The sequence below is a fragment of the Podarcis liolepis genome (genome assembly GCF_965112155.1).
Source record: "Podarcis liolepis genome assembly, chromosome: 6".
Classification (NCBI taxonomy): Eukaryota; Metazoa; Chordata; class Lepidosauria; order Squamata; family Lacertidae; genus Podarcis; species Podarcis liolepis.
The window spans coordinates 69,918,338-69,929,500 of record NC_139559.1 but is presented as its reverse complement, the minus strand read 5'-3'; the positions used below and the strand labels follow the sequence as shown (position 1 = coordinate 69,929,500).

Here is an 11,163-nt window from a genome sequence, read left to right as displayed (position 1 = left end):
ACAGATCACAACTATTTTATAATATGACATTGAGAAAGTACAGCTACATAAGAACAGTAACCATTCCCAAAATATAATCATAAATGAGCCGCTTGCCTATGTACCATAAGTATGTATGCAAACTCAGTGCAAGGTGTGAGCTTGCTTTTGCAGGGTAATCTCATTTGTATTAGGTATAATTTGAGACAGACAAACACACTTCTTGTCATCAACGCAAAGAAACCTTTCTCTTATCTGATCTTTCCTGTTTGTCAGAGTTGAAAATCGCTCTTCACAACAGCATGTAGTGGAGAACTGCAGAAAAATAGCCAATGCTCTTTGAAGAAAGGCTTGGAGACTGTGGTTGTATATCTCGCCCCTCCCCCAATTATTGCTATGCTATGCGGGTGGTGCTGTGGGTTAAACCACAGAGCCTAGGACTTGACTGATCGGCGGTTCAAATCCCCACGACGACGGTGTGAGCTCCCGTTGCTCGGTCCCTGCTCCTGCCAACCTAGCAGTTTGAAAGCATGTCAAAGTGCAAGTAGATAAATAGGTACCACTCTGGCGGGAAGGTAAACAGCGTTTCCATGCACTGCTCTGGTTTACCAGAAGCAGCTTAGTCATGCTGGCCACATGACCCAGAAGCTGTACGCCGGCTCCCTCGGCCAATAAAGCGAGATGAGCGTCGCAACCCCAGAGTTGGTCACAACTGGACCTAATGGTCAGGGGTCCCTTTACCTTTTTAATGCTATACTGAAACGTTTAAATGTTTTTGGATTCTTTGAATCTTCCTGAGCCACTTGCCATCATCTCCTCCTGCTGCCACACCCTTTGAGAACCACTGCCCTGGGCTCTAGCTATCAAAGGCAGAGGAGCCTCCCCAGACAAAACAAAACAAAAAAAGGGAGAAGAAAGCGAAGCGGCTAAGCCCAACTCCCTGCCCAAGGTAGGTTCACTGAGGCTCGCGCAAAGTAGGTGCATTCGAGGGGCCAGTTAAAGGGTTAATTTCCAGGCGAAGGAGGGGAGAGGGAGCGGTGCTCGCCCCGCCCCTGCGCGTGGGGAGGGGAGGAGGTGCGCGGGGTAAAAGAAAAAAGGAAAAAAACTTCGCCTCTCCTGTTGTTCTCCGACGTCCTATCCCAGCCTGTGCAGCCTCGGGGCTGGAACGAGGAGGCGGCGGCGGCGGCGGGAGGCCGTGTGCGCGAGGCTCCTGCGAGAGCGCTCAGCCCAGCTGCTGGCAGCAAGGCATGCGCATTGCAGGGCGCCCTCTCACCCCGCTCAGCTATGCCAAATATGTGGTGAGCAGCAGCAGCAGCGAAAGGAGAGAGAGAGCGGGAGCGGGGACCATGGGGCGCTCCTGCCAGCCGGGCTCCGGGCTGCCGCGCTCGCCGTCTCCCTCAGGGGGAGCCTTGCGCGCGGCGGCGGCGCCCAGCAACTAGCCCCCAGGCGGAGAGAGGCGACGACCAGCGCCAGGCATGGCTGACCCTCTGCGCAGGACCCTCTCCAAGCTGCGGGGCAGGCGGGCGCAGCGAGGGGTGGCGGGGGAAGCCGCCGGGCACCCCAGCGGAGGCGGCGCCCTTCGAAGTCGAGCCCAGCAGAATCTGGCGCGCCCGGGAAACCGGGCGTCGTGCGCGCTCGGCAGCGGCGGGGTCTTCGCGCCCCACCTGGAGGAGCCCACGCCGAGGGAGCCGGAGTCTTGGTCCCGGCGGGGGAAGGCGGCAGCGGCGCCTGAGGAAGAAACCCCCGGAACCCGCCTTTGCCCGCCCAAGAACCGCGTGGAAGGGACGCGGCAGCTGCCTCCGCCGAGCCCGCCGGCGGCCGAGCTCTGCTTCTCGTCGTCGTCGTTTTTCCCCCGGGGGGCGGACTCTGGCTCTGCCCTGGAGCGGGGCGGCGGGAGCGAGGAAGAGGACTATTACGACAACCACAGCCTGCCCGGCTGGAGCTGCCCCAAATTGGCGTGCCGGGCGCAGGGGAACGCCGACGGCAGCGTGGCCCTTGGCAGCGGCGGCGGCGGCCACTCCAAGGCACAAGAGAGCGCGGGCCGGCTTCGCAGCCAGCTGCAGGAGGCTTATTACCTGCTCATCCACGCCATGCACGACCTGCCCCCGGCTAGCCCCGTCGTCGGGGCCCGCTCCCCGCAGCCCCTTGCCCACCCGCCGCCCTCCTCCTTCTCGGCTGGGAGGAGCCACGATGCCTCAAGCTGGTCTTTCCCGTGCGGGGACGGGTCCCCGCCGTCGCGAGCGCCCGATTCCGGCTCCCAAGGCTCCGGCAGGGCCCCCGCCTGGCGCCGGGGCGTCAGCAAGAGCTGGGAGAGCCTCCCCGCTGCCCAGCCGCCCGCCAGACCGCCGCCCTTGCGGAGGTGCAGCAGCGACGGCGCGCTCGGCCCCTCGCCCCGGGGCCACCTGCTGCAGCGGCCGGGCGCCAGGCGAGGACTAGGCTGCGGCGGCCTCGCAGCTGCCGCCGGCTGCTCCGGCCACAGCAGCAGCAGCTGCGAGCAAAGCCCCGGCAGCCGGAGCGCTTGCGAGGGACATGCGTCGGCGCTGCCGCGGGACGACTTGGGCCGTTTGCTGGGCTCGGAGCTGTGCGCCGCCCTGGGCGAGGCGGTGGCGCTGAAGGGCGCCGCGAACCCGGCGGCGACGGAGGGGGGCGGCGGCAGAAGCCACGTGCGCCCTCCGGCAGGCACTCACGGCGGCCCCTTCAAGCCTCCCGCCGTGACGGTACGGAAGCTGCAGAAATGGATGTACAAAGGACGCCTCCTCTCCCTGGGCATGAAAGGCCGCAGCGAGCCAGCGGGGGCTCCGTCTTCTTCGTCTCCCGCAAAAACATCCAGGACCTGCGGGGGCCCTCTGGGCAGAGAAGAGGGGCCGGCAACGCCACCTCCTGCCCCCTTGAGGGGTCAAGGTGGAAAGGGCCTAGGATCCCCTTCAGACCAAAGAATCTTGCTGACAGGTAATGATTTTTGTGACCACCTCCTTCCTCCTCACTTTCCCATGGTTGCGGGTTTGCAAGGCTCCCCAAAGTTGCTCTGTTCTTTTTATTTTATTTTATGGACAGTGCTTTTAACAGCTGCTTGATAGAAAGAAAACACTTCAGTGCAGTTTGCCTCACCCTTGCATCCCTTGCACCCTTGCATTTGGGAAAAGCTTCACTTGGCTGAATTGCTTTCAGGTGCAGGAGACCTGCCTTTTGTTTATTTTAATTAAGGAGCAGGCCTACTCCAAGCCTCACCTGCTCTGTTGCATTCTGCTAAAGGCAAAATAGTCTCAATTTCTGGGCCCGATGGAGTATACAACTAATGCTTACGGCATGTGAAGCTTGTTGACTACTCTCTGCAGTATTGCATAAAAATAGCAAGTTTGCCATAACAGGCATGCAGAGTGTTGAGAAAGAGACAAGGCTTTCGTAAAGTCTGCATGCCAAATACTAATTTGCAAGTAGTGTGTGGGATTCACATGAAGGGAAAACACACACACGTACAAAAATGAGGTCACTTGTGTTTGCAGACCAGGACAAGTAGGTTAGTTAAAGGAAAGGAGGGCACATGTAGAATAGGAAGAAATACTGTACAGTAACCATAACTTCTCCTTATTCCAGTGCGCAACCATGAATTTTTTAAAAGCTTATTTACATCTCACTTATTTCATTGGGAGAGTTAACCAGTAGCATAGATCTCCCCCATTCAAATTCAGCAAAACTTAAAAATAATTGCCTTTGGCTCTGTTGTATTCTACCATCAAAATATTAATTAAGGGGGGAGGGGAGGAAAGGCGTAATGCTTCTTAGCCTCGATTTCTCCAAAGGTAAGTTGTGGGGAGGGCTTTTCCGCATCAAATATCACTGCAGGTGGAAAGCCGTCATAGCAAGGAGAGAGGTTCCATCCTAACATTTCCCCTTGCATGCTGTTTTTCATGTGCAGGGAGCTTATTTTATTTTAGGCTGGGAGAAGAATTGAAATATTGAGGACTTGCCACATTTGCAGCATTTGAGCCTGGTGCAGCAGTGCAACCCCTTTCTCTGGCGTAAGAAAGCCTTGAGGAGGAGCCTACCTGGCACAGTGCTACTCTAAATCCAATGGGGAGGAGCTGCCTCTTAAACAGTCCTCATTTTACCCCAAGTTGCAGAGCAAAGTGTTGCCCAGTAGCACTTCCCCTGCTGCGAATACAGTGTGAAAAGTCATTCTTGGTATGGAATGCAATTTGTCTCTCTCCGCCCCAGTTGCTGTTTTAAATTGTAAGCTCTGCGTGAAATCTTAATGGACGTGTGACACTTATTAACCATAAATGTTTAGTTACTTTGAGTACAAGAAGTATCCTGGAAAATACTTCTCTTTTTTTATCTCTCCCTCCCACCCCTGAAATCTCTGCCCAGTGGCAGGTTCACAAGTACACCTCACAATTCCCCTGACAAAACAAAAACGGGGGGCAGTGGGGGGGAAGCACAGTGGGGTGGGGAGGAACATGTTAATGTTATCTGGTCAAGCACCACTGGCTCATTTATTCCTATTGGCCCTGAGGGGGTGAAGCATTCCCAGAAGGGTTGGCAAATCAACATGGATGCTTCCAGAAAAATGCCTCCCTTTTATACATTAATCTCGCAACGTGTTGCTAAACCGTGTTAATAGCTCACTTATTAAAGTAACCGTATATGAAGTAAGCTTTCAGTTTCTAGGTCCCTTGGTGTTTAATTTCTCTATAAAGTCCACATTATTGTGGATAGTCCAGTATTGTATGTAGAAATGAGAAGCTACAGGTTCGAATAATAGTAATAATTAATAAATAATCAGAAAGTGCTTAATTATCTTTTTCTGGGCAAGCTTATAGTAAGTTTCCTTTGTGAAATACTTCAAGTTCAGCAGAACATTGGGTCGGATCCAAATTGAGTCATGCTTCGAGCAGCCCCATTGAGTTATTTATTTAGAAGATTTTCTAAATGCTTAATCAAAGAGCTTTCTAATTTAAATGGGTAGCTTAGTTGTTTTGATTGGTTTATCCTGAGGGGAGATACAGTCCTTTCCACCTGTTAAACCTGTCTTTGGCCCTCTGTGTTGTTCTGGACCATTTCCTGCTGTATCGCCTTCTGCTTAACATCCAAGAAACTGTACAGTTCAATAAATCCTATATTGTATTTCCTTATCTAGTTTCTCAAGACACAAAAGTGTGGGGAGAGACAAATATTAAAGATGCTGGTATGGGGGACGATGGCACCTACTTTAAATCAGTTGTTGTGTTCTGTACTAAATCAAAGGCACCCTTCACAATGCCCAGGTCACACGAAAAATATCAGTACTTAGCACACCACTGACCACATTCTGTGACAATTAAAGAAAGACCTGTGTACCTGCTATGTCTTTAAAGCACATTCTTTCACTCAAAGTAATTCTGGGCACTGTGGTTTATTCCTCACAGAGATGCAATTTCCAGCAATCCTTAAACAGCAGTGCCCAGAATTTATTGAGGAAAGTAATGCATTTTGCATGTACTCTAAAGGTACAATGTGTGTGCAGCTGATTGAAAGTATTTCTGAAACAAACAAATTCTGTATGTCAGTGTAGGGCAGTGCTTCCCAAAGTGGGTGATACCGCCCCCTGGGGGAGGCACTGGAACAATTGGGGGGGTAGTAACCTCTGGTGCAATTGGGACAGGGCATTGAATAAAAATAGGGGGGCAGTGGAAGCATGAAAAGATTTTTTTAAAAAAACCTACATGTTTCATCGTTGTTTACAACTGCATCTTTATTTACTATGTTGTAGAACGTAGGTAGAAACATAGATACATAAAAGAACACAAATTTGTCACTGCACCTTTCTGTTTGTTTGTGTAAAGAAGGTGATTTCCTGGGGGGTGCTGGGTAATGTTTTGTTTTGTTTTTTTCCTGAAAAGGAGACAGTAGGCCAAATAAGCTTGGGAACCTCTGGTGTAGACCGAGGCATGCTTCCTCGTAAGCAAGCCCCATTCTGTTCAGCGGGATTTACTTCCAGGTAATAAGATCACACAACTCAAAAGACTACACAGGGTTTGAATATATTTTGTCATTGCATCTTAGCACCCCCCCTGCACCCCCCACCTTAAATAACTTCTAATTAGGATTGCTGCAATAAATCTACAGGATCACTGTGGTGCTTTGCCCTTGTTAAACTTGCTTCTGCTGTTTTTGTAAACTAGACATAGCCTTAGGTCTAGTTTGTACATGTGTGATTAATGTTGAGGAGCTATTGATATGAGTTATGTGTTGAGAATCTGCTCTCCGGAGGGCTGTTAGCTTTCCTAACTTGTCCCTAATGTGTATCTGTGTATCTGAAGAAGTGTGCTTGCACACGAAAGCTCATACCAAGAACTAACTTAGTTGGTCTTTAAGGTGCTACTGGAAGGAATTTTTTTGTTTTGTCCCTAATGGAGGAGGGGAAACTTGCCCTTTTAATATAGGGTGGACATTTGTGAATTGCTTCACTGTCCTACAAACACACAGATGTGTATCTTGCTAAGGTGCCCAGTTGTAAAGAAACAGACTGTGCAGGAAAGGGAATTTCAGCAAGTGCTCCTGTCAAAATTCTCATTTCTACGGGGCAGTTAAAGAGAAGGGATTCTCCTCCTCCTCTGCAAATGTTGCCCCCAGGGGCAGCTCATGACAACTGGCCCCCAGTACCCTCAAGTGGCCCATTCTCCCACAGCCATGGCTGTGATCAATCTAGATCTTGCAGGAAAGCCCGGGCATTTAACAAAGCTCCAGGATGTCCACTTTGGTGTTAACAGCGCTTGTGTGAAATAGTCACTTGCATTAGCAGGTATCGATGCTTTTTATAATAAATGAACCAGCTTGTAAGTTAAACGTTAATAACTTAATTATTCAAATACTCCTCTTTAGCAGTGTGTGGTCTCTAATCTTAACTGAAAGAAGCAGTTGCTTTTTAGTACAGTTTCTTTCATGTTTTAACTTTTCCACATAAGTGTGTGTGGAATAGCTGCAGTGGAAAATGCTTTTCGAGGGTGCCTCCCCCCCCCCCCAGTTTTGTTTTAAGTTCTGTTTTAGGATTATGCCTGGTTTAAAGTTTCATTGCTCTAAATCCCCCAAATTTATTGCAAAACACTGCTTCAGAAAAATATAATTAGCCAGAGCATTCTAAGCATCGGTTGCACAATGGTACTACATTCTGTGTATTGTTTTACAGACATGGGGAGGTTAAAATGCACATACGTAATTACAGGGTGACTGTTAATTGTACAGACTTGAGTAGTCAGAGGAAAAGAAAAAGACTTACTCCAGAAATCTGGGTTGAGATGTAAGAATACTTCTTGCCCCATATAGGGGCGGACTTTAGCCTTTCAGATTTTGAGTAATAACAAAATAGATAAACCAACATAGCGAGTGATTATTATTATTAGTAGTATTTTAACAAAGAACTTATCCATTTGCGTTTTTAAAAATAGGTAGAATGAATCCTGTCTGCTTGAATAGGTTGTATGGAGGTATGGGTAAAGTTAAATGAAGTCAAGTTCTGTTCTGTTCTTGGTCGTAACCTCGAGTTTGATTGGCTGATGGGAATTGTTCTGCCTAATGGCTTCATTTTTACAATTTTTTTTGCCCAATAACCTTAAATATTAATTTGTTCCATAGGGAGACAATAACACAGCGAAACCTTTTTTAAACCCCGCTTCCATGTTCTAGTAAAATTACAGGATTTTCCTAGTGAGTATTTGTTTAGCATATGGACTATTGGGGAGGCCATGATGGTAGCCCAAGCTAAGTCTTTGAGCACTGGGTAGCCTTCTTAGTAATAGCAGTGCAGTTGTGGAAGGCTATACCCCTAGAGGTTCAACTGGTGTCAACATTGTCCACCTTGACACAACCTGCTGAAGAACTGCCTTTTCCACCATGTTTTAATATAGTAGGATGCTTGGATCTCAGGAAGCTGGCCGACTGGTTTTTTTTTATTATTGTATTGCTGATACTGTGTTTTGTGTTAACGTTTATTGTTTTGTGTATTTACTGTTGTAAATTGCTCTGGGGTCTTAGGACGAAGGGTAGGATGCCAGTGAGAGAGAGATTCTCCTGAGGAATAATTGTAAGCAGCCAGAAAGGGGGTAAAAGGGAACCTTCACCACATCTGGAGGAACAAGAAGACATGAAACGCTGAAATAATGCATGATTAAATGATTGCATCTCCCCCCCCCCGTGCCCCTTATATATTATTCACAGGGAGCATAGAAGTTTTAAAAATATCCCCCCCCCTTTCTTTTAGAATAAACGTTTGTTTTATGAAACCTAGGAAGAGTGACATTTGTAAAAATGCATCTCAGATAAATCTATTCTTTGGTTATTTACTTTCATCCCAGAAGGATGAAAGAATCTGAACTAGTCAAGAATCTGGTCCCTTGGTGGGTCATGATAGCTACATTATAGCATGCTCCCTAACTTAATGTTTATCAAGCAGTGTCTGATATTGGGGTGGGGGGTGGGGTAGATCCTTTTCTCGCTGTGTCTGCACACTTGGAATGTGATGCATGTTCAGACACGACTGTCCTACCATTTGTAGTTACTTCAAGACTTTTATTGCTGTCGGGTCTGTGCATCTGGTCAGATTTGAATATTTAGCCATCAAAATATACAGCCTCCCCCTCTCTGCCCGCTATCCCTGTTGTATATTGAAACTGTGTGGAATGCCTGTATGCTGAGCTATGCCTGTATATGGATATATTGTGTGTATAATGTATAGCTACTTAGATTGTAGTTCTTTGATTTAAAAAGGGCGGAAAGTAAAATCAAGGGAGTTCCGTTTCCACCAGAGCTTTACCTTTATGTCAGCCTTTGTCAACCTGGTGCCCTCCAGATGTTTTGGGCTGCAGTTTGCATCAGCCCCAGCTAGTAAAGCATGCTGAATGGGCTGATGGGTTTTGTAGTCCAAAACTTTTTGGAAGGGCACCAGATTGGCTGCTTTACGTCTATGAAACAGAAGCTTTTTTCAGGCTTTCTTAACACTTGCAATGTGCTGCGGTAGTCCACCCCACTCCCCAATTTCAATTTGCTCTCTCTGTTTCCCTCCTCACCGTCCTTTACAGATTTGATTGAAACAGTGTACATACCGTCGGTGAGCAGAAGAGAACTTAAGAACTTCAAATCCACCGAAGTCGCTGAGTGCAGGCCTCGGATTGCCAGCATCACCGTGTCCAAGAAACGTAACTGGCTACATCAAAGTTCTCCAAGGGTGCCCAATTTGGAAAAAGGAAGCTCGTATAAGAAAATTTCAAGAGAAACGCACCAGAGACAGAAATCGCCCAGCCCATTGCTTGAGCCGAAGATGCCTCACCTTTTCCCCAAACTTCTAGGGCATGAAAGCCCTAAAAGAAGAATTGGTTGCGTACGAGCTGTTGAGAATGGGGCAAGCTCTTTGGCACGGCGAAACTGTACTTTAGATTTTGGGGATGATAACGACGCAGATGATGAAGGAGAAATATGGTACAACCCTATCCCTGAAGACGATGAGCCCAATTTCCCTGGTTTTAATGCTGACCATTTGGACCCTCAAGCCATTAATTGCAAGGTGCCTTCTGGGAATGACTTGGTTAAAGTCGTAAGGCCTAACGAAGGCCTCACACACGTCTTAGACTGTGTCGGAAACACTCTGCCCAGGGAAATTAATGAAGTAGATGGTGTACATTCCATGGAACATTTGCAAGTACACAAGCAAAAGCCTACGTGCAGTATTCAGACTGGGTTTGCAGTGGAAGATAGCCCCACATTAAAAGGTACTTTGGGAGGTAAGAGGAGTGCAAACATTTAACCTACAGCAATGTTGTTAAATATTACATTTCATAAGGTAGTACTAGCTATCATTTTGGGGTAAGCTGAAAGTCCCATTTCTCTGGAAGTTCAAGTCTTACATAAGCATTAATTCACTCATACAACTTGATCAATGCATCTTCATTCAGAAATGAAATGATTTTTTTAACCAGACTTACTCTTTTAGAAAACTTTATTTTCATCAGGGCTACTTTGGGTTTCTTCTGTAACGAATTCTGAAACTTTCATTTGCTCATGTAGAAACATCTCTCCCAAACGTTCTTCTAGTAGGTTTGCAGAAACACTATTTTCAGCCACGATTGGGAATTAGTTATATCCTACAATATGAGATCTGCCATTGATTTTTGTTTGCGTAGAACTGACAACATTTAATTTTTGTTCAGTTCTTAGAACAAACTATATAACACAAATTGCCCGTTACAACTTACTGAACATTTTTCTTAATAGTGCTGTCTATAGGGATATGCCTAACATTGTTTCTGAATTGGCTTTGCTTCTCATGGTTGTTTTTAAAAAACAAAAAATGGAAAACATGGACATGGATCAAGGAGGGGGGGGGGAATTCCATTTTGTGTGTGCTTTTAATTTCTACAACAGCACAGTTATGCTTTTCTTGAGACATACTAGCTATGAGTTCCTCATAATATATACTTTATTTGCAAGCAGGGAAGGTGTAAATATGACTGCTGTAGGAAATCTACATGCATTTTATGCCATGTTTCATGGATTAATTTCTTAATACATACATAGCTCCCATGAGTATTGGCGAGGACTTCTGATAGATTAAAGTTTGTTTTTGAATTAAGGGAAATTATATAGAGGCTTTCAACTCACTGGGGAAAACTTGTTGCTTAACTAAATCAGGATTGGTTCATGATTGTGGTGCCTATAATGAACCCTGGTGAAATTGATTGCAAATTTACCCTATACTGTTCCTTGTGTCTTGAGTTAATGAATACAGCCTTGCCTCTGTGTGCATTGAATAGTAATCACATTGAATGCAATAATTGATGAAGAGAGTCCCTGCTGTTACGTAATTGGCTTTATTGCTAAGGAGTACTTAGTGATTCTTTTAATCCTGTTAAGGTGTCTACAGTTAATTTCAGTCAAAGCTGAAATGACAGCTCCTCCAGACAAAATTGTCACATAAAGGGCAGCAGGGCAAATCAATTTGTTTGTATGAATGTGTAGTACTGAGTAGCACATGCAGTTACTCTGAAGTGGGATGTAAATGTCTTCATGCCTTTCAATCATAGCTGGTTGTTACTGTCTTCTGCCTAGTGATTTTCTAAATATTTACCCCACCCCTTTGGGGTGGGGCAGATGCCAGCTTATGTATAGTTTTTATGCTGAGTGTTGATTTTGAAATAATTTCCTAGTCCATAATTG

At 46.7% G+C, this 11,163-nt stretch overlaps 1 protein-coding gene across 3 annotated transcripts in view; it reads left to right on the top strand.

Moving 5' to 3' along the window:
• The first annotated feature begins 889 nt into the window (after positions 1-889).
• The window catches only part of SYDE2 (synapse defective Rho GTPase homolog 2), a 40,469-nt gene continuing 30,195 nt past the window's right edge, over positions 890-11,163 (top strand). For 2 of the 3 annotated variants that reach the window (XM_083510907.1, XM_083510906.1), the window contains exons 1-2: positions 890-2,928; positions 9,033-9,731. In XM_083510907.1, coding sequence (XP_083367033.1) covers positions 1,455-2,928; positions 9,033-9,731 — 2,173 coding nt within the window. In that variant the 5' untranslated portion in view covers positions 890-1,454. The remainder of the gene's footprint in view (positions 2,929-9,032; positions 9,732-11,163) is intronic. The other variant, XM_083510908.1, reaches the window with a different exon arrangement.